Below are 24,096 nucleotides of genomic sequence, written 5' to 3'. Positions count from 1 at the left end.
GGCTGTCCCCCAAACAACTCCTCAGTCTCTCATTTATTAGATACAAGATAGCAACAAAGGAGAAGAAAAGGTTATACAATAGCCATAGGTCTAGTAGGTAAACAAGAAGGAATGTGAGTCACATATGATGGTCACAAGTCTTAGGGGCAAATGAGGTAGACAAGAAGAGGAGTAAGGTATGTCGGGTCCAGCAGCACGGATTTGTAGTTTTGCAAGCGCACTTAAAGGGATTGATTACCTTAACAGAAGGCTTTCTCTGAGGCAGGGGAGACAACAAAAAAGGGAAGCAGGTGCCGTTCCACCCTGAGCAAGGCTGGCATTCCCAGCTGCTTGGCTTCAAGGACGGGTATCATCCCTTCCACCAGAGGCCTGCTGCTCGTACCTGTTTTTCTCAAGGTCATCTTTAAGCATGCTTGTGTCACCAGTACAACTCCTCGTTATTTAAAGTTATATTTTAAGCAGTATATTATTCTGAGGGACGGTTACAGAGTTAGATTTTAGCCTCTGCACGATCCAGGTGCTTAAATGATATCATTATGCTGGCTTTTTCTCTGTCACTCAACTATGTTTTATTTTCAGGCAGAATTCTGTACCTAGAGGTGAGGATGGCCCTTGGCAGTTAATCCTTGGTATATGTGTTATTAGAAAAAAGAGAGACCTCTTTGTCAATGTCCACATCAGTCTCTGAACATTGATTCTGATGTCAGGTGTCCACTCCTGGTCCAGTCACTATTCCCTGAGGGAGGACATTCTCTGCTTGGCTAGCCTGACTCTCGAGTATTAATAACTCTTTGAGGGAGGCAGGGCCCTTTGATTTGCAGCCCTACTGGAATGCCACATAGTGGGGAACTGGGAGTCACCCATCAGACAAAAAAGTTACCAATGTGCCATGCCTTGCCTGTTCTGCTACTGTCAGAGCCCTTTGTCAGTCCTCCCTGAAAAAGCATAATCCCAAAGAATATTCTAAGTAATGACTGGTCAGATCTCTCCTATCAGCAGAGAACAAGGATCATCTAGAGTGGGGCTGGGAGAAGCAGGGCTGCCCTGTCGACAGCTCCCAGCCCATGCCTCACTCAGTGCTCCAGGGGCTCTGCGCTGGGGTGGTGGTGGTGGAGGGGTCTCTGTGTCTGGGAAGTTGGGCCCTGCCCCTCACTCATTCGAGTCCCAGTTCTGCCATGCAGCTGTAAGGGTGGTGGTTTTAAAATTATTATTATTATTTTTTTAAAGATTTTATTTATTTGACAGACAGAGAGCATAAGCAGGCAGAGAGGCAGACAGAAAGAGAGGGGGAAGCAGGGTCCCCGCTCAGCAGAGAGCCCAATGCGGGGCTCGATCCCAGGACCCTGAGATCACGACCCGAGCCGAAGGCAGCGGCTTAACCCACTGAGCCACCCAGGCGCCCCTAAAATTATTTTTAAACTAACACTAAAATCAGATTTCATGTAAAAGTCTGAATTTCTATTTTCTCTTGAAAACCTGGCAACTCTTAACAACGTTGGATCCATATTCTCTTAGGACTGCAGTCAGTGGTTGCTGTCCCCTCTAGGTGGCCATATTCTCTGGTTTGCCACAGTGCCCACCACTCCCTCTTATTACCCCATCCTGCTTCACTCCATGATCTGCCTGGCCCTGCCCCAGTCTGGGGTTCTCAAAGACCTTTCCAATACCCAGCTATCTAGTTTTTCATAACATCACAACACCAGTGACCAGCTCCACTCCAAAGATCCACCTAGAACTTGTCAGGCCCCAGGATGAGCTTCTCTTAAACTGGAGTCCCTGGGGCACCTGGGTGGCTCAGTGGTTTAAAGCCTCTGCCTTCGGCTCGGGTCATGATCCCGGGGTTCTGGGATCGAGCCCTGCATCGGGCTCTCTGCTCGGCGGGGAGCCTGCTTCTTCCTCTCTCTCTGCCTGCCTCTCTGCCTACTTGTGATCTCTGTCTGTCAAATAAATAAATAAAATCTTTAAAAAAACAAAACAAAACTGGAGTCCTTATCCCAGTTGGATTCAGCCCCTTTCCCCATGTTTTGTCTCTCTCTGACCTCCAGACCCCTCAGCTCTCTCCTTTCTCCCAGTGACTGGTGCCCTCTGGCCCTACATCTTTCTTAAATCCATGGTTGGTTAGCATTGCCATAACCTCTGGAGCATCTCAGTAAATCTCCATATCCTGGAGATTTCCTCTCTACCGCACTCCTGGCTCCTGCCACTGCCTCGTCACTGCCTTCCTTACTTTGGGTCCTCCTCCCTACAGTCCATGCTCTATACCAGCGATATTCAGAGTCTGTTTTATTGAAGGTACCTGCCAATGTGATGTCACTGAGCGTGTATCCCACACACTCAAATGCACACACACTTCACACATACATATTTATAGATCCGTTCATAGACATCAGCTGCCTGTACACACACACATTGGTTCAGAAAGTGTACAGACACACACGCACACATAAATTTATAAATTACATATGGAGGGGCAGTATCATAAGTATCTTAAGAGCCCAGACTCTGGAGCTATACTCTAACTGGATTTGAGTCCAACCTTTGTCGCTTACACAAGTTGCTCTTTGTTCCCTGTTTGCTCTTCTGTAAATTAGAGTTGACCCCACAAGGTTGTTGAGAGGACTGTGAAGTGCTGGTCACAGTGCCGGGCATTAGAAAGCACCCAGTGAAGGTTAACTGCTGTTGTTGCTGTTGTCACTGATAATCTGTCACATGCAGTTCTGGGCCAGTTACATAAAATTACTTACATAAAATTGCAACTCAAGAGGATAAAGATTAGGCAGAAATATCCATTCTCGAGTTTACATAATTACTGGGCCAGTTACATAAAATTACTTACATAAAATTGCAACTCAAAAGGATAAAGATTAGGCAGAAGTATCCACTCTGGAGTTTCTTTCATGTATTCATTAGACCTACATGAGGATCATGTCCCAACTGCTGTGTCAGGGGGACCTCCATGATGCAGAACTGAATTTTAAAATCCATGTTGATTAACTGTGGAATAAAATACAGACTCCACAAACTGGTATACTGCCTAGAGCAATCTATACTTTTAATGCCATTCCGATCAAAATTCCACCAGTATTTTTCAAAGAGCTGGAGCAAACCATCCTGAAATTTGTATGGAATCAGAAGAGACCCTGAATCGCTAAGGAAATGTTGAAAAACAAAAATAAAACTGGCGGCATCACGTTACCTGATTTCAAGCTTTACTACAAAGCTGTGATCACAAAGACAGCATGGTACTGGCATAAAAACAGACACACCAGTGGAACAGAGTAGAGAGCCCAGATATGGACCCTCAACTCTATGGTCAAATAATCTTCAACAAAACAGGAAAAAATATCCAGTGGAAAAAAGACAGTCTCTTCAATAAATGGTGCTCGGAAAACTGGACAGCTATATGTAGAAGAATGAAACTCGACCATTCTCTTTCACCATACACAAAGATAAACTCGAAATGGATAAAAGACCTCAACGTGAGACAGGAATCCATCAGAATCCTAGAGGAGAACATAGGCAGTAACCTCTTCGATATCAGCCACAGCAACTTCTTTCAAGATACGTCTCCAAAGGCAAAGGAAACAAAAGCGAAAATGAACATTTGGGACTTCATCAAGATCAAAAGCTTCTGCACAGCAAAGGAAACAGTCAACCAAACAAAGAGGCAACCCACGGAATGGGAGAAGATATTTGCAAATGACAGTACAGACAAAAGGTTGGTATCCAGGATCTATAAAGAACTCCTCAAACTCAACGCACACAAAACAGACAATCATATAAAAAAATGGGCATAAGATATGAACAGACACTTCTCCAATGAAGACATACAAATGGCTACTAGACACATGAAAAAATGTTGATCATCACTAGCCATCAGGGAGATTCAAATTAAAACCACATTGAGATATCACCTTACACCAGTTAGAATGGCCAAAATTAGCAAGACAGGAAACAACGTGTGTTGGAGAGGATGTGGAGAAAGGGGAACCCTCTTACACTGTTGGTGGGAATGCAAGTCGGTGCAGCCACTTTGGAGAACAGTGTGGAGATTCCTCAGGAAATTAAAAATAGAGCTTCCCTATGACCCTGCCATTGCACTACTGTGTATTTACCCCAAAGATACAGATGTAGTGAAAAGAAGGGCCATCTGTACCCCAATGTTTATAGCAGCAATGGCCACAGTCACCAAACTGTGGAAAGAACCAAGATGCCCTTCAACAGACGAATGGATAAGGAAGATGTGGTCCATATACACTATGGAGTATTATGCCTCCATCAGAAAGGATGAATACCCAACTTTTGTATCAACATGGACGGGACTGGAAGAGATTATGCTGAGTGAAATAAGTCAAGCAGAGAGAGTCAATTATCGTATGGTTTTACTTGTTTGTGGAGCATAACAAATAACATGGAGGGCATGGGGAGATGGAGAGGAGAAGGGAGTTGAGGGAAACTGGAAGGGGAGATGAACCATGAGAGACTATGGACTCTGAAAAACAACCTGAGGGTTTTGAAGGGGTGGGGGGTGGGAGGTTGGGGGAACCAGGTAGTGGGTATTAGGGAGGGCACAGATTGCATGGAGCACTGGGTGTGGTGAAAAAACAATGAATACTGTTACGCTGAAAAGAAATAAAAAAATTAAAAAAAAAAAAGATTTATTTATTTATTTATTTATTTGACAGACAGAGATTACAAGTTGGCAGAGAGTCAGGCAGAGAGAGAGGGGGAAGCAGGTCCCTGCCAAGCAGAGAGCCCAATGCGGGGCTTGATCCCAGGACCCCGGGATCGACCTGAGCCGAAGGCAGAGGCCTTAACCCACTGAGCCACCTAGGCGCCCTTAAATTTTCTTTTTGTAGAAAAAGTAAAATATCCATGTGGTTCAGGGTTCAAAAGTTTCACCAGTGTGAGACTGGGCTCCCCACTCTACACAGAGGGATCCAGTGGGCCCCAGTTGGCTATGTTTTCTCCTAAAGATGAACAAGTATCTATATCTGTTCATCTGCTTCTGTATATTTTTCTCTTTTTTCAAGTTTTAGCATATACAGACTATTGACTATCTTGCTTTTTTCTCTGTATAGTATGTACAGTATTCTCTGTACAGTATGTTCACTACAAAATATTCCCTTTACAATATTCTTTATAGGTATATTAAAAGTTTACTTTTTTAAATGGTTATTTAGTGTTCCATTATACAAATATACCAGAATTTATTTAGCCATTTCCCTTCTGATGTACTTTTCAATTTAATTTAATAGTTTGCTAGGGCTACCATAACAGAGTACCACAGACTAGGTGGCTGAAATGTCAGAGACTTCTTTTCTCACAATTCTGGAGACTGGAAGTCCAAAATCAAGGTGCCGTCAGGGTTGGTTTCTCTCAAAGCCCCTCTCCTTAGTGTGCAGATGGCCACCTTCTCCCTGTGACCTCACATGGTCATCCCTCTATGCTTGTCTGCATTCAAATTGTCCTTTTCTTATAAGGACACCAGTCATATTGGATCAAGACCCACCCTTATGACCTCATTTTAATTTAATACCTTTTTAAAGGCCCAATTTGTTGGCACCAAATGCAGTGATATTCTGAAGTATGGGCTGCGGTGGAGCGGGGGGAGAGGTTTAGAACTTCAGTTTGGGGGAGGGGACACGATTCCGCTCATAACAACAACTTAAAATGGTATTACTAACAAAAGCTGCAGTGAATCATCTTGACATTTCCTACACACCTGAGTAAATGAGTAGGATAAATTGTTGCAAGTAGAAGTTGCTGGGTCAAAAGGTGCATGCATTTGTGACTTGGACAGATATCCCCAAATCACTTGCCCTGGGTGTGGCACCCGATCAACAAAACTAGAAGCTGGTTCTCTGAAAGAATTAATAAGATCGATAAACCTTTGGCCAGACTTATCCAGAAGAAGAGGGAAAGGACCCAAATCAATAGAATCATGAATGAAAGGGAAGAGATCATGACTAACACCAAGGAAATAGAGAAACAATCATCAGAAATTATTACCAGCAACTGTATGCCAACAAATTAAGCAACATGGAAGAAATGGATGCCTTCCTGGAAACTTATACACTACCAAGACAATCTGAATAGACCAGTAACCAGCAAGGAAATTGAAATAGTAATCAAAAACCTTCCAAAACATGAGTCCAGGGCCAGATGGCTTCCTAGGGCAATTCTACCAAAATACTTAAAGAAGAAATTATATCTATTCTATTGAAGCTGTTCCGGAAAATAGAGATGGAGGGAAAAGTTCCCAAAACTCATTCTGTGCGGCCGGCGTTACTGTGAGTCCCAGACCAGGCAAAGACCCCATCAAGAAGGAGAATTTCAGACCAATATCCCAATGAACATGGATGCAAAAATTCTGACAAAAATACTAAGCAATAGGATCCAACAGTACATTAAAAGGATTATTCACCACAACCAAGTGGGATTGACTCCTAGGGTGCAAGTTTCAAAATCCGCAAATCAATCAATGTGATAGAGCACATTAATTAAAGAAAAGGCAAGAACCATATGATATTCTCAATTGACGCAGAAAAAGCGTTTGACAAAATACAGCATCTTTTCCTGATTAAAACTCTTCAGAGTATAGGGATACAGGGAACATTGCTCAATATTCCTTCACCACCAAAAGAAAAATCCCTGTTTCCCAGCACTTGGCAACATGGTTTATTATCAAATCCTTTGATCTTTAACAATCCGATAGATGGAAAATTGCATTGCATTGTACGCTTAGTTTCTGTTACTATGTAATACATCATCGTAAAATCTAGCAGCTTAAAATGGCACTCACGTATTACCTTATGGGTGCTGTGGCCAAGAATCCAGGTTAGTGGATTTCCTGCTTCCAGGCCTCTCAGGAGGCAGCAGTCGAGATTCTAGACCATGGCCATGGCATCTTCCCAATGCGCTCACATGGTTGTGGGAGGGTTTTAGCTCCTGGCAGATTGTTGGACGCAGGTTCTCAGTTCCTCACTGCCTGTCACCCATAGGCCGCCTTTAGTACTTTCCCTGCTGGACGTGTCCCACATGGCAGCTTCATCAAAGCATGGTGTCCAAGAAGGAACCAGTCTGTTAGCAAGTCACACAAACCATTGCCTTTTGTAACCTCACCACAGAAGAACATTTATTCTTTTGGCTAGAAGCAAGTCACTGAGTTCAGCCTATGTTCAAGGGGAGGGGATTACACCGAGTGTCAGTACAGAATGTATTGGGGGCTATTGTTGAGGTCCCTTGTGGTGTAATTTGCATTTTTTACATTAACAAGTAAAGTGGAATATCTTTGGATATTTGCTTCTATTCGCTGTCCATATTTGTATGGAGTGGTTATCCTTTTTCTTATTGATACCTAAGGGTTCTTTATAGGTAGGGAAATTCGCTCTTTGTGATATGGATTACAAATATGTTTCTTATTTTTCTGTTTCTCTTTTGACTTTGCTTTTGGCCCTGCATACACACACACACACACACACACATATGTGTGCAAATATATATAATATAATAATATTTATATTTGTATGTGTATATATATATATTATGTAGTAAAATATATATTTTATATATATATAAAATATATAAATATATATATAAAATATATATTTTTTTTATATCTTTCTTTTAAGGCTCTGAGCCTGTGTTCTCCTTAGAAACAGAAGCTGCCTCTCATATAGCTCTCCAGCCCCCTGGGTGCCCACACAGGCCAGCATATATTACAGGGTTTGGGAATGTATTCATATGAAGAAGAGAAAAACCCATTCTTTGTGATGAGTCTGATCTCTTTGCATTACATATAGCAGAAGTTCAAACTGGTGGTCTGCAGAGTGGTCAGGAACCTTGGGCTCTGTGGAAGTGGGTGGGGGTAAAGAGGAGGGAGGGTCTGGCAGGGATCCTGCCTGCGCAGAGAAAGGCAGGAGGGCAAGGGGCTAATGGGAGGGGAGAAGCAAGAGGGTGGAGAGTTCTGTGAGTGAAGGGATTCAAGCCTGGATTGAGTGTCACGGGGGCTGAGGCCAGCCTGTTGCCTCCCCTTGGTGAGGGAAGATTCCTGTCTTAGGGTTATGGGGTGGCTGAACATTCGGGACCCAGCCCTGGACTGTTGAGAAATACTGCAGGTTATTAATCACATGTACTCCTAGTCTGAGAGGGGGAGTGCGTGCTTTGCAGGCTCTCAGGAGGGAGTGCTTGGGAGCAGAGAAAAGCTGCAGGGGCTGTGGGAAGCCCTGCCTGGTATCAAACTGGTGGGGGAGCCCCTGGCTTCTACGGGAGGGTGTGACTGGCATGTTCACAGGGACCTGGCAGAGAAGTAGATAGAGCCCACTATGCGAGGATAAGAAGGAACCATCCCTTTGATAAGAAGGGCTGCGAGAACAGCAGGGTGGGACTTGTGGTTAGGCTACGCAGGACCCTCCCGCTTTGTGCCAGGTCACAGCAGCACATAGTGCTGCTAGTTTAAGGCCTCACACCACATTGACCCTGTGATGCCTTGACACCAGCTTAAACCCTGGTGGTGACTGGGACTTCTAGGGAGTGGGCAAGTGAAGTGGCCCCTTGACCTGAAGGGAGAGGGCCCCATGGGGAACTTACAGGGGCTCCCTATTGCAGCCAATAATGTCAGTGCTTTTATTGGGCCTGTGTTGTGGGTGCAGGGAGCATGTCTCCCCAGGAGCAGGAATCCAGATTAGAATCAGTGCCAGGTTAATCAACCTTCCACCCTCAGTGGGGCTCATCTGCTACCTTGTAGCTTAAATAGGAGTTGTTGGAGAAAAACAGTGTGCCTTTCAGTCCCACTGGCTGCTCAGGGTCTGCAGGGGAGGTGGGAGTTTACTGAACCCTTCCTGTGGAGCCAGAATTGTGTATCCTGCATATCCAGGAGGGCCTGGCCATGGTCTGTAAGTTGGAACAACAAGGAGGACAAGGGGTGTCCCAGTGACACCTTGATTGTGGCCTTACTATCTATAGAGACAGCTGTGACTGACTTTGACTTCTATTTGGGGTGTCTCTGAGGCAAGAGTGCCCCAAGTTCTTCCTTGTCCTGAAAGGGACAACTCAGGCAGTGCCTCGGGAGTTGGTGAGGGGTGCAGATGGGGACATTGGCTGGCCAGGGCATCCAGTGTTAAATGGCATTCTAAAGTTTGGCCACTTTTGCTGACTGTTGGGTGGGTTGTGTCCTTTATTAGAGACATAAACATTCCACTGAGCTCTGTCATGTAGTACAGTGGTCACACCACCCATAAAGTATACAGACTACATTGCTGTTCATTCAGCTGGTGTTGTGGGGGCTCCCTGCACAGCCAAGGGGACCAGGGGAGGGGCGACCTCCTCTGGCGTGGGTGGCATTTGGCAAGGAACAGCAGGGGAGACCTCTTCTTGGAGGTGGCGCATGCCAGGGGGACCAGATTTGACTCTATCCTGCATTGAGGAAGCCTCAGTAGCTATGCTTCCCAAGGCTCAATGGGCAGCTGGATATGGAGGGTCACAGGCCAGGGTGTGTGAAAGCCTCTCTTTCCAGGATAGCCCAGTGTGTGGCCAGCAGTTGCCTTTTGGTTGGTGTATAGTGTAGGCAAGGAAGGTGTTTTCTTACATCTGAAGGCCTTGAGCACTCTGTGTCCATATGGATATATGGTCCAGAGACCAGGAAGCATAAGAAGAGGTTGCTAAAGCTTTTTCAGTGAAGAGGTATTTGAAGGCACTGATGGGAATGCCTGTTGACTTTATTTTTTTTAAGATTTTATTTATTTATTAGGGAGAGATAGAAAGAGCACAGAGGGAGAGGGAGAAGCAGATTCCCCACTGAGCAGAGAGCCTGATGCAGGGCTCCATCCCAGGACCCCAAGATCATGACCTGAGCCGAAGGCAGATGCTTAACTGACTGAGCCAGCCAGGCACCCCATGCCTGTTGACTTTAATTTGGGCAGATTCTAGGGCCTTTTGTTGGAGGTATCCATTCAAGGTAGGCTTCTTTGCAAGAGAAGCATAAATGGGTATAAGTAAAATGTGTCGATGAGCACTGTGTTGCCTCTGGAATCCAAAAAGGGCTAAAAGATTTTGGGCTGGTATTGCCAGTGTGTGTGCTGAGAGGTCAGTCAGTAGCTGTTTTCTGACAGTGTCAAGGATGGAGTTGCTCTGGGTTTACCAAAATAGTTTTCATGAATTTGCCAGGGTGGCTGGCTGTGCCCTGCCTGTGGAACCATGGCCTATCTTCTCTTTGTGAGCTCCTTTCTGAGTATTTGGATGTCCTTGATGAATGTGTCACATGAGCCTCCCTGCAGGAAGACATCATAATGTGTTGTCAGACCTGTGCTCCTTGAGAAAGGCACAAGCAGTTAAGACATTGTCTGCAAAGATTGTGCATGGCAGAGCTGGCAAGGTACCCTGTGAGTAGCCTGGAAAAGTCTACTGTGTCCATTCAGAGTTGAAGGTCAGCTGCATCTAAGAGGTTGTTGAAATAGGCACTGAATAGAACACATTAGCCAGGTCTATAATAGCAAAATACTGGTTGCTGATTGGTTGGGGTCAGTAATCTCAGTAACATTGGATGGGGGCCTCAGAGGATGGAACCAGAGCATTAAGGTTGTGGTCATGCACTCTGAGGCACCTTATATTCTTTCCAGGTTTAAAAACAAGCCAAATTAGACCTGAAAGAAGCAGTGGGGATAATCACTCCTTCACCAAGTAGGTCTTGTATGATCAATTTCAATCCTTGAAGACCCTGTGTTAGCTTACACTGGACTGTGTTAACTATTTTAGCTCCATAAATGGGGGGGGGGGGTTCATGAGATCTTATTTTGGCTATTTAATTGATAAATCAGACTAGGTGGCAGGAGTGTCATAGAGCTCTTGCAGATACAGACTGCCCCCCCGCCAAAGGTACCTCCTACTGGGATATGGCCAGTTGGCAGTAGTTCTTGACTTGGTGATGGGAAGAGGTGGCTGTGCCCAGGAGAGACAGTGAGTAGAACACAGAGCAGGCTAACGCACAAGCTGGCCAGCAGTTCACAGCTTCATCCCAGGCAGCCCTGGTCATGTCAGCAGATAGTTAGCAAAGAGCAGCTGTTGAAAGCTGACCAGGGTTGGGCTGTCCTAATCCCGATGCCAACTGTTGGAATCACCTCCTTCTGACTCCAGTGGTGATGGAGGGGTTCCCACCGTAGGAGGTCCCACCATATGGAGCTGGCCCAAACACACAATGACCCCATCACTGAACAAAGGAAATCCCCGAGTTTATCAGTCACACGTACTCACAACCTGGGGGAGGAGGACGCTCCCTACCACCCAGAGACACACAGGGTTGCACTGGGGAGCAGAGTGAACTGCCGGGAGCTCCAGGAGGCAGTCTTTGTAGTAACAGTAGAAGGAGGTGCCCCTGGTTCCCATGAAAAGGTGTGGACTGGCAGGAACTAAAACCCTCTGCTCAGGGATAAGCAGGAACTGTGCCTGGTCCCCTGGATAAGGAGGGTTGCTTTATTAGAGGACCTTGTCTGTTGGAGCAGAGGGGGGAAAGAGAAGTTGCAGTTAGAACATTTGAGGCCCTCCTGGTTTCACCAGATGTCAAGACAGCAAATCTTCATTAATTTTAGGCCTTATAGCACTCAACCTATAGAAGGCTGATGGGGTTTCTTTTTCTCTTTTTGATTCTATGATTCTGTTTACTTGTTCATTTGTTCACTCATTCATGCCATGCACACGTGTGTGTGTGTGTGTGTGTGTGTGTGAGAGAGAGAGAGAGAGAGAGAGAAATAGACAGAGCAGCACTGTCCTGGTTGCTATGGAGGAGCCAACAACCAGGCCCCACTCTCACAGCATCACAGCCAAGCAGGGGGGGACAGACAGCAGATGCATAAGTCAGTGTTGGACAGCAGAAAGGGATATGAAGACAATAGGTCAGCTGTGCCTCAGACTCAGAGGGGGAGGCAAGAGGAGGCCTGAGGACTAGAGGCTAGAGTGAGGCTTGAGTGACACAAGGGAGCTGCCTGGGGAGATCATGCATGAGATTAGTTGGCCCCGGGTGGGAGGGAGTGCTCTGGATCTATGTTTTCACCTGTGTGTGGGTTCTGCCAGCGTCAGCAGAAGCAGGAAATATAGGAGAACCCCTCCTGTTATTGAAATGTAATTGGCTTAATCTCTGAGACCTTAACAAGATGGGGAAGAATTCAGGTCTTTTAAGCGTGACCATTGGGTTCAGACCATTTGGAAGGTGCGCTGCTGGGAAGATAACCAGTTCCCGCTGAAGAATCAGAAAGGAAAGCTAAGAATGGCAGTGTGCATTCCAAAACCCTCTGCCCACCCACTGCAGGCCCTCCTAATTGTGCTACAAAGACACAACCCCTAAAAGTTGAGGGTATTGGAATGGGTGAGGGATTCATGCTGTAGGCCTGGGGATCCTGATTCATTGATCCGTGCCTGGGTCTGAGTTTCAGGTTTCAGGTCGTTCTGATGGCAGAATAGACTGAAAAGCATTGATGGTGTCCCACCCCTCATGATTAGAAGTTAGAGGCTCAAACGGGCAGGGACTTGTTCAGGGTCACCCAGGAAACCACCTGATGTTTGACCCGGATTCTACCCCACTACCTAGTGTAGCCCCAGAATCTAGCTCAAGCTCTTTGAGATTTTCTACTGTGCTACTGAGCTATTTTTAAAATCACAGTCTTGATTTTCTGGATTGTGACCTAATAAACCAGGTTGACAGATTTTGTTCTCAAATAGCACAGGAAAGTGTTTCATGTAATGACATCTTTTATTTATTTTTGGTGACAGTTTATGTTTTGATGATTATGAAAGCAAGTGATCACAATAGAATGTACAGAAAATTATACAATAAAAGTCACTTTTAAAAAAGATTTTATTTATTACTTGACAGAGACACAGCGAGAGAGGGAACACAAGCAGGGGAAGTGGGAGAGGGAGAAGCAGGCTTCCCACTGTCACTTTTAACTCTACCATTCAGAAGCAATCACTTTTAGCATCTTGATGTATATCCTTCTGAACTTTCACTGCTTGTGTTCACTGCTGTGTGTATTTATGTTAATTTCTCATTTGCTTTTTTAAACAGAAATGAGAAACATTTTCATAATGATTAAGAACTGCATAATCAGAAATCTCTTTCTCTGTGAAATTGTACAAATGATTGTCTATTTCCATATCTTCTGTACTGATGAGAGTGGCTCAAAGGCCCACTGTGTATAAGTATACATTGTATTATGAAGTTTGACCAAATTCAAAAGTATAAAGAAATCATAGTAAAGTGACCACTTGTTGGGGGTCCCTCCAGCTCGGTGCCATAGGAGCAGTGTGATCAGTGTCCAGAGAAACCAGGCTAGCTCTGAGCTGTTCTCTTGTAAACCAGCTAACTTCTACAGCTCCTTTCCCAAAAACGACATTTCTCTCTGCCTTCTGCTGGTTCAGACTCTTGTTGGAACACAGGGCTCCAAACCACAGATGGCAGGCAGCAGCAGATGGGAGAAGGGCAAGGAGTGGACCACAGCGAGGGCGGCGGAGGCAGTCTGCACTGGGAGTCAGGGTCTTAGTCCTGCCTCTGGTACTGACATGAGTGATGATCTTCAGCAAACTCTCTAGGGCCTTCAATTTCCTTTTTTTTTTTAATTTAAATTCAATTAGCCAACATATTAGTTTTTGATGTAGTGTTCAGTGATTCACTTGTTGCCTATAAAACCCAGTACTCATCACGACATGTGCCCTCCTTAATGCTCATCACCCAACTACCCCATGCCTCCATCCCCTCCCCTCCAGCAATCCTCAGTTTATTCCCAGAGTCAAGAGTTCTCATGGTTTATCTACCTCTCTGATTTCTTCCCATCCAGTTTTCCATCCCTTCTATGATCCTCTGCGCTATTTTGTATGTTCCACATATGCATGAAAGCATATAATAATTGTCTTTCTCTGCTTGACTTACTTCACTTAGCGTTATACCTCCAGTTTCATCCCTGTCGAGGTAAATGATAGGTATTCATCCTTTCTGAAGGCTGAGTCATATTCCATTGTAGATATGAACAAGATCTTCTTTATCCATTCGTCTGTTGATAGGCATCTCAGCTCTTTCTAGTTTGTCTGTTGTGGCCTTTGCTGCTGTGAACATTGGGGTGCATATGGCCCTTCTTTTCACTACATCTGTATCTTTGGGGTAAATATCCAGTAGTGCAATTGCCGGGTCATAGGCTAGCTCTATTTTTAACTTCTTGAGGAACCTCCACACTGATTTCCAGAGTGGCTGCAGCAGCTTGCATTCCCACCAACAGTGTAAGAGGGTTCCCCTTTCTCACATCCTCAGCAATGTCTGTCTCTTCCTGGCTTGCTCATTTTAGCCATTCTGACTGGTGTGAGGTAGCATTTCATTGTGGTTTTGATTTGTATTTCCCTGATGGCAAGTGATGGGGAGCATTTGGTCATGTGCCTGTTGGGCCTTTGATTTCTCATTTGCAAAAACAGAAGGTTGCACTTCCTGGTGAACATCCTAGGGATACTTTGTGAGTCTGGTGGTGTACTGAACGTGAAATGGTTCAGCATGAAAGGGCTTTGAGAAGCACAGTGGGCTACACAAGGGAGTGAAGCTCTTTCCTTCCTTCATTTATTCATTCATTTGCAGGTCTTGGTGCTGTGTGGTTGTTTGTCCCTCATCTCTGCTCCCGTTCCTTGGGTTTCCTTCAGAGCACTTGTCACAGGTCATACTTACATTTTCCATTTTAGGATTGGTTGCCATAGTAGAAAGCTCTAAGCATGTGTCTTTCAGCTAACAGATGCACCATGACACTTAGACCATGAATCTGGCAAATACTAGGCCCTCAGTACTAATTTGGGGAGTAAATGAATGAATGCTTTCCCTTCCTCTGAAGATTGCAACAGTGAGTCAGCCAGACTCCATCTTGAAGGGAGTGCACTCCAGGACGGGAGAGTCAATGTGTGTGCATTTCATGTTGCCACCCAGCAAGTGTGGGCTTGTCTTCAGAGGGGTTCAGAAAAAGAGCTTGGGAATCCTGGGAAAGATGTCAGGCTCTATCCAGGAAACTGGGATGGCCTCAAAGACGAGGAGGCACTCAGTTGGCCCTGAGGTTTGGCAGGAGTTCAGTCTGAGCAGTGTGTGGAACCTGCAGAAAGAGTGGTGGGAACATAGGCACGGCCCACGTGAGGGTCCATGGGGAAGTTCCTTCTAGGCCGTGCGGTGTATGACTATGTTCTAGAAAGAGAGAGGCCTCACGTGGATGCTCCCCACCCCAGATTGCAAGGGACCTTGAATGTGTGGCCACAAAATCTCAGCTTTCTCAGGTAATGAGCTGACAGCTCTTGAGGATATTTGGGCAAGCGGGTGACTTGGAGATGTAATGTAAAATGTGAATGTGAAAAACATGCATTATTTCTGGTGGACAGATGGGTTAGGAGGTACTAAGGGCCCTGCTGAAGGTGGTATCCATGAGCTGGAGAGGAGGGGACGGGCATGGCAGAGACATGGGGATGAGCAGATTGGGTGTGGTGTTGAGGTGGTTGGGGGTTGGGTGATCAGAAAGGGTTTTGGTTTTCTGGCAGAAACATTCACTGAGGCAGGAGGCTTGGGAGAGGGGTTGGAAGGAAGGATCATGGAGGACTAATTGAGTTACATGGGAGTTCCATGGAGTCTGCGAACTCAGGGAAGCTTGGTAATTATTAGTTTATCTGAGATGAGAAAAATAGAGTGGGGACAAGGCTCCCCAGATGTCCCTGTTACCTATTACCATGCAGCACACCACACCCAAATTTAGTGGCTTGTTTCAAGCCAGTCATTCAGTTAGATCATGAATCTGCAGTTTGGGTAGAACTTCATGAGAATGGATGTCTGGTCTGCTGCTGTGTCTGCTGCGGTGGCTTGCTGTGTGTTGTGTGCAACACAGGCTAGCTCACTATGTGACATGACAGTTACTGCTGGCTGTCACCTGGAATTACAGCAGGAACACCCATAGGGGGCCTCTCCATGTGACCACTTGGGCTCCTCACAGTATGGTGTCTGGGTTACAAGCATGAGCATTTCAAGAGATGGGAAGCAGAGACTCAGTCTCTCAGAAACCAGACTGGCTTGGTTTCTTTTTACAAATCAAAGGGAGGAATGCCTGAGAAGGTTAGAGCTCATTATGACTGGCTCCAAGGAAAGACTTAAAAATACCTGTTGAATGAATGAGTAAATGAACTGTGTGAGGACAGATGCAGAGAGAGGAATACCTGGGGCTTGAGGGAGACAGTTGTCGGGGGACTTTAGCTGGAGTTGGTGAGGAGGTGGATGGGCTGGAGGAAGTCAGTAGGATCTAGATTGGTGAGGACCATGAACTCCAGGCTAATGGGATGGGATCTGAGAATGGGATAGACTATTCAACACAGAGCAACTAGCTAAACTGCCTGAGATGAACAGGATCTGAAGTTGAGGCCCAGATCAAAGGCCCAGATAGACTATTCAACACAGAGGAACTAGCTAAACTGCCTGAGAGGAACAGGATCTGAAGTTGAGGCCTGATCCAGGTGAAGTCTTCCCGGGTCAGTTGGTGAGCGTGCTTCTGACTTTGGGCTTCTTTTGCCTGTGGCCTTGGCCTTTGTTCCGGCCAGCCCTCAGGCCTGCCATTCCACCCCTGGTACATGGGGAAGGAACGGGGCACCCCCAACCATAGAATCTCTAGCAGTCAGAGGTGATGTCCCAGCGAATTCTCTGGGTTGGGACAGTCAGGGTACAGGGAGTGGGGGGTCCCTTTCGAAACATGTTTATAAGCCTTCTGGGCCCTTGAGAGAGAACAGTACTGTGTTTCCTTTGTGAACACAGCTTCTTCATATGGCCGTGAGCCTTTCGACTCTGAAGTCAAGGTGAATGTAGGACATGGCTTCTTTCTTGGGTATCTGCAGCACTCTTGACCTTGAGGAATGAACTCCTCAGGGGCCTATAGGAGTGGGTCCTTTATGCTGAGATTTCTCCAGGCCCTTGTCTTCTGAAAGTAGAAGCAGCCTGGGGTGTGTGTGCAGAGGCGGGCAGGATTTTTTGTAGCCCTCACCAAGGCCAGGTCTGGTGCAGCTCTGTTTCCCTGGGTCCAGCCCAAGCCAGCATTGGCTGGATGCTCTCAAGGCCACCAAGAGAGGCTGTGAGTCTCCTCGCGATAGTCCAGTTGAGGGAGGTCCCAGCTGGCACAGCAGCCACTCTGAGGAGAGCCTGATCTGCAGGGAGTGGACGGACAGGAGGAGCTTGCCAAGGCCCCAAATGAGGCTCTGAGTCACACTGGCCTTTGTTCCTTGCTTGCTCTCGCCCTTGGCTGAGGGACTATAAGGGTGCCTTTCAACAGCTCAGGACACTGGCAACATTACCTGTGTGGACCTCTTAGGAAACGGATCCTGGTGTGTGCAAGGAGGACAGAGGACAGACCTGGGCTCCTTGCTCCTGCACATGTAGTTCACAGCCTGACCATGGTGGTCACCCAGCTGAATCTGGAGTTTCGCTTCCAGGGCAAGAAGCTGCGAGGCTTCAGCTGTGAGCTGACCCGCTCCCCCCACGGGGTCTGGCCTGAGACTATCTTCACTATCATTTGCCAGATCGTGGTGCCCATTCTTCTCTCGGGCGTGGGCATGCTGACAGCCGGCCTGGTGATGAACACCATCCAAGTGCGTACTGGGCATATGAGTGCCAGCGTGGGGCCCTGGGTGGAGGGAGAGGGGTATCAGGCTCTCTGGGCATCACAGATAGGACAGGGTGGAGGACAGCAGAGGCCCTGAGTGGGGCTGCAGCCCTGATCCTGGCCCAATGCCCAGGAGTCACGGGCTCAGTGGTGCCAGCTGGAGATTCTTCCAGGGACTCCAGGTCCGAGATTCATAGAAGCTTCTGATGACTCCCTCCAAGGTCAGCCTACACATGTTAGTCTGTGGAATTCAAACCATTTTCCTTCCAAGGGATGCAGGTTCATCAGGCAGGGCCTGGAGGGGCTCAGATACTCTGCCATTCACTCACTACCTGAGGGAATTCATTAAGCTTCCCCTGCATCAGCCTCCCCATCTACAGACAGGGTAAATGAATGCACGTATGTCACAGGATTGTGAGGGATAGGCGTCCAAGTATGCCTCATGTTGTAGCCCCGAGGGTAAGGGGGCTGTTTCCTGCAGTCCCCGGAATCTCTGTCCAGAGCCTGGGCTGGGGTCCGAGCAAGCACAGGGAGGTAGTGGTCTCTCTTGGGTATTAGCATTTGCGGGAGGCCCTCGGGTGAGCACACACTCTAGCACTCACTTCTCCTGGTCTGTTTATGCCCTGGGATTGGCTCAGGTAATGCTGTTTGAATCACAGAGGGTTTGCTTTGTCTGCCTAAACATTTTTATAGAGTTAGTCTGATTTTAGACAATATATGTAAGTGAAGAAGAGAGGGTGCCCATAATCTCTGTCAGTGTTTTGGTGTGTATCCGTCAAGAACGTGTGGGATCATACTATATGATGATATGCTTTTTAGTCAGTGATACTAAGTTTAAATTTAGTTTTGCAGCCCGTGGGGACATCCCAGCTAGTGTGGGTCTTTCTCAGCTGGACCCAGCATCTCCTTCCCGATGGCTGTCTCCCAGTCTCTGGATGAGGTCATGATGCCTCCTAACTGGCCTCCACTTACATGGCTCAGCAGAGGGCATATTCAGCCCTCCCGGGTCTGGGAGAGCCCATTGTGTACTGGCCAGTACCGTTAGAAAGCATTCACTTGGGGGGCTTGCCACCTGTATACCCATCTCTCCCACCTCAGAGCTGCACCCCTCGAGCTGCTGCAGTAGTGTCTCACGCCTTCCCTAAGACCCTCCTGGGGTTACTGCGGAGAAAGACTCCGCCCTGGGTCTCTCCTTTTTGACCTTCCATGACTTTCTCATGGAGCACGGGTTTCAGCCCTCCCCCGCATTGCATGTCCCTTAGTTGCCGCAGGCTGGGAGAATATTGATCAATTGGTTGGGGGGGGATCTCGGAAGAGTCCAGAAGATTCTGTGGCATGTGGGGGGAAGACAGGCTTGGGATCATGCCTGACCATCAGCAGTGGTGGTGCAGAAGGCCAGTCCAGGGGGAAGGCCAGCCAGAGCACAGAACACCTTTCTGGACCTCTGTGTCAAGGTGCCATCTGGGAGGCTAGCATGCAGTAGAAGGTGTGTCTTGGGAAGCAGGCCCAGAGCATGCAGGGGGAAGGCTGTCTGCAAATCCAGGCCTTGAGCCCTCCAGCTTTGGGAGACCCAGCAGCTGGGAAAAACTGGAAACATCCCTAGAAGATACACCTCGTCCCTTCTTCCCACTTTGCAAACGTGCAGGGCCTCCCGGGGAAAGTGAAGTTCAAGGGCACTCAGCTTTCCATGGCTCCTACGTGTGCACCAGCACCTCCCTGATCATGGCCACTCAGTGGTGCAGGAGGCAACCTTGCCAGCACCGTTTCACAGGGTAGTCCCGCAACACAGGAGGGTGACCTGGCTTCAGCTATTTCCAGGCTGCTGCATGTCAGGGCCTCAGGGCTTATGAGCCTGCAGCAAGGATGACCGCCTGGCAGGTGTGCCCTGGGGATGTCCCTGGCACAGTGGGCTGGCCCTAAGGGCACTGGCCAGGTGCTGGTTTTATCTCCTCTAGATTTGGGGCCAGGGATCTGGGTTCTCTGTTTATGGGGTCTGAGTTCAGTCTGTCATTGGGCCCAGGGATTGAGGCCCACTAAGTGGCCAGAGTATCAGTTCTTTTTCTTTCTTTCTTTTTTTTTTTGATTATCTTTTTGTTACACAAGAAAAGTATAAATATTTTTCTTTTTTACAAAATAAATATCGCAGTTGAGGTTAAGCCTCAATCTCAGTTTATTTGTGGAGGAAGCCTCTATTATCACGTCATGTGTGTCCTTCAGACCTTGTGGGAGTGCACCCAGGGGCAATGACTGTGGTTTTAATTGTTAGAGTGTATGTGGTCTTTCTTCACTGAATCAGACATGAAGCAGATAGGATGTAGCCATACGCAGAGTAGGTTAGATGAATTCATTCATTCGTCTTGTTCTTCATTTATTCACTCTGCATATTTTGTTGAATTCTGTACCAGCTGCTCTTGGGCCCTGGAGGTGCAGTGGTGAGCAGTAACAGACCTATCCTTGCCTTCCTGGCATTTGTAGCCTAGTGAGATGAGGCAGGCACTCATCTGATCATCCCTCAAACACGTGTCCAGGAGCGGAGGTAGTGAGCAGACATTTGCCTATGAAGAAAGAGGGAATGACTCGTTCTTCCTAGACGGATCAAAGAATCTGTAGTTAGCAGGACAACTGGAGTTGGACCTTAAAGGATACTCTAACAGCTTCTAGGATGGTGTGAGAGACAGCAGTCATTCCAAGCAAAGGGATAAGTGTGTGCAGAGATATAGTTGAGTGACTAGGCATTGCAAGGAATGAGGAGTGGCATGCGACCATGGTCAGGGTGCTGGACAGACGGTGAGGGGACCCGTTTGCACTACTCGAGTTGTATGCTGAGTACCAAGGAGTTGTGTGGGTGTTGGTGAGCCTTCTATGGCAGGATATGCTGAGAGAAGGGGTTTATTTTTACTCTTGAGTTGGCGGGTACTCAGATTTGTGTGTCAGCCAAAAAGAAAGTGCTTGGGAGCAGACAGCTTGCTGGGAGGTAGAAGGAGGCTTGGAGTATAGGAAGTCAGTCTCAGGGGAGACCAGAGGCCAGGGAGGAGGGCCCTTCCAGGAATTGGATGGCATACTGACCTCTCTGGATGGGATGTGGTGCACTGATAGGACAGCTGCACAGGGGACTGGGGCTGTATGCTTCTGAAGACTGAGAGCTGCAGGAGCCTGCCAACCGACCATGGGAGCACCTCCTTGCCTGGGGACACAGTCCTCTTCTGAACTTTCAGGGAAGAGCAGACTCCTCACTCCATCAGAGCTGGGTATGGATTCTGAATGCCCCAGCTTTGAAGTTAAGGTGAAAGGAGAAAGGGAGCCATCAGCCATGGGTGCTCTTTGTCCATCTGAGTACCTGAAGGAGGCCCGACCCCTTTCACTTCAGGCCCTGTGAGGTATTCTGTTGGGCTGCTTTAGGTGACTCTTCTGGGCCCCTAGTAAGTGGATTCTTACATCTTCAGTCTCAGGGAACAGGGACCAGACCCCAGGCCTCCTGCCTCCTAGCTGACAAGGTAGGAGGGTTTTTTAGGTCTAGAATTACAAAACTAAGAGGAACCTTTAATGTAGGGATCACAGATATCTATAGGGGCCAGAGAGTTAAATTAAGTCACTGGTACCAGATGGGTTTTGAAAATTGGTGGAGGGGGCACAGGCAATATAATTGCATATAAATAGGTAGGAATTTTCACTGCACAAGTAAGTTTTTTCCCTTCCAGTTTTTTTTATGTGCTCTTTCATTCTTTTTAATTTTCTTTTATTTTTGAATATTTTATTTATTTATTCAAGGTAGAGCAAGAGTGAGAAAGAAGAGGGAGAGCATTAGCATGAGGTGTGGAGGGACAGAGAAGCAGGCTCCCCACAGAGTAGGGAGCCAGTTGTAGGACTTTTTCCCAGGACCCCAGGATCATGACCTGAGCTAAAGGCAGATGCTTAACTGACTGAGTGACACAAGGACCCTTTTAAAATTTTTAATATTTTACACTTGATAGGACATGGATAGAGACATATTCTGTCTGTTTTGACAATTCCAGAGCCCATACGTGATGCTCTGGGGCCACTTGGCCTTAGTGTCTTGGGGCCACCTGAGAATCAGTGTCCGCGGTAGAGCAGAGCCACTCCTTGGTCCTAGCTGGTCTCGCCAGCTCTCTCATTCAAATCTCTCAGCTTTGAAATTGGTGACTCATTCCTGTTGCTACAAACACATGGGTCACACTGGACACAGCGTGTTTGCAGCTGTCAGCCTCAGACCCTAGCTTGGCCCCCAGTTTCCCCAGCTGCTGAAGACCAGAGAAAGAAAGGGACTATCTTGAGGCCACAAGTGATGTTTGCTGAATAGTATTCAGAAATTTTCATGGCTTCCTTAATCGGCATTTAATTTAAAGCCATTTAAGAAACTACTTAGTCTTATTCATGAGAAGTAACTTGCCACACCTTCTTTTGAGAAATTTCGAAGATGTGCCAGTATGTGTACTTGGATTGATCTCCTGTTCTTTCCCCACCAGCACTGGCCGGTGTTTGTGGAGGTTAAAGATCTATTGACATTGGTGCCGCCCCTGGTGGGCCTGAAGGGGAACCTGGAAATGACGCTGGCGTCACGACTCTCCACAGCTGTAAGTCGATATCTGAGCATCTGGGCCACCTGCCTCGGCAGGGGTGGACCCACGGGCACCTTTCAGGCTCCCCTCATAGCTTGTTAGCCGGTGGGTTGGACTCTGGAAAAATGAGTGTCGTGAGGTTCTGTTCTATCATGATGTGTCACCTGGTCACTTCTCCCAGTCTGCCAACATTTTTCCACAGTGCAGCTGGACTTCTGGCAAGGGCCAGGCCCAGCCCCGTGTACCCTTGGTTTCTCCTCTAGCCCCGGTGTCAGCTGCTGGTCTGTGTCCCCGAGCCCAGCTCCACACATTCACATACAAGCTGTAATGAGCAACGTAGGCTTGCTGGAGGGTTTGGGAGAGAAGAGAGGGGGTTTGAATCAATATGACACCTACCTCCCTTGGAGAATTTTGTTCTCTAGAATGTGTCCTTGAATGTTCCATCAGCAGAGGGGTCTACTCAGGGCTCTGTGGCTCACACTGCCCTCGCCTTGTTGCTTATCCCAGCCCTCTCGGCTCTCCTGGGAACCTACATTCTCCTCCTGTTACGCAGACTGGTCTCTCCCCTCCTGTGAACCAGTGTGTGAACCTGGCCTGTGGCAAGAGGAGGTGTGGTATGGCCAAGAGACTGAAAGGGGAGCAGTGTAGCTGGACTAGGGCAGGTGAGGGGAGGGGGTGCCGGGAGAGAGGGTGAAGGGCGGTCAGCCAGGCAGTGACGCCTCAAGAGCCACAACCTAATCAGTCGGGCCTGTGCATGGTTCCTTATGTGGACAGGGTCTTTGCAGGTGTGATTATGTGAGGGACCTGGGAAATGATCCTGGATTATCCAGGTGGGTCTCAGTGGCAGCACAAGGGACAGGGAAGTTTCAGAAGAAAATGCCAGGAAAATGCCAGGTGAGGGAAGCCAAGGCAGAGCAGATGCTCTGCTACGGGATTGGAAGATGGAGGAGGAGCCAGGAAATGTGGCTCCACCTGCTGGAAAAGGTGAACAGGAGAATGTATTTCTGTTGTTTCAAGCTATAAAGTTTGTGATAATTTGTTACTGCAATAACAGGGAATTAACAGGTAAGGCTGGATCATTTATAGACCCTAAGGACATTGAAATGTTTTAAGCAACAGATAACATGATACAGACATGCGCACGTATGATGTCATTGGTCAGTGTTTGAGAGGATAAAAAGTGTTCCTTGCCGCCTCTGCTGTGGCGGCATTTTAGGTGTTAGCATTTTTATTTCATAGTGTTTAACTACATATTAAACATTCTCTGCAATGATCAAATCTTCATTCTAATTTGTTTAAAATACATAAAACATGGAGGGAAAACAAAACTAGTGGTAGAATTCATTACAGCCATCTGTCCAAGGAGAATTCCATCATTATCATTACATGTGATGATAATGAGCTTTTGAAGTCACTCAACACCCATTCTGTATTTTTGTTTAAATCACTGTATTAAGGTATAAATTAATAAAATAAAAACTCACAAAATTTAAACATACAGGTCGGTGACTTTTGACAGATCTGTGTCCCTGTATAACTACCACCCCAATCAAGATCTAAAACATTTCCATCTCCTCAGGAGATGTCTCCTTATGCACTCGGCCCAGCCTCTCCCACCACTCCATCCCGGCAACCCTGATCCAGCTCTAGTCTCTATAGATAAGTTTCATTTTCTTTTTCTTTACTTTTTAAAGATTTTATTTATTTATTTGACAGACAGAGATCACAAGTAGGCAGAGACAGAGGTGGAAGCAGGCTCCCTGCTGAGCAGAGAGCCCGATGTGGGGCTCGATTCCAGAACCCTGGGATCATGACCTGAGCCAAAGGCAGAGGCTTTAACCCACCGAGCCATCTAGGTGTCCCAAGTTTCATTTTCAACA

The 24,096-nt window shown here is 47.1% G+C and overlaps 1 protein-coding gene across 1 annotated transcript in view; it reads left to right on the top strand.

Moving 5' to 3' along the window:
- SLC41A3 (solute carrier family 41 member 3) overlaps positions 1 to 24,096 on the top strand; it is a 131,839-nt gene that overhangs the window by 11,461 nt on the left and 96,282 nt on the right. The window contains exon 4 of the mRNA XM_080813098.1: positions 22,124 to 22,231. Within this exon, the coding sequence (XP_080669224.1) occupies positions 22,124 to 22,231 (108 nt within the window). The remainder of the gene's footprint in view (positions 1 to 22,123; positions 22,232 to 24,096) is intronic.

This window comes from Martes martes (genome assembly GCF_963455335.1).
Source record: "Martes martes genome assembly, chromosome: 1".
In the NCBI taxonomy this organism is placed as follows: Eukaryota; Metazoa; Chordata; class Mammalia; order Carnivora; family Mustelidae; genus Martes; species Martes martes.
The sequence above is the reverse complement of the archived record's forward strand: the minus strand, read 5'-3'. Positions and strand labels throughout refer to the sequence as shown.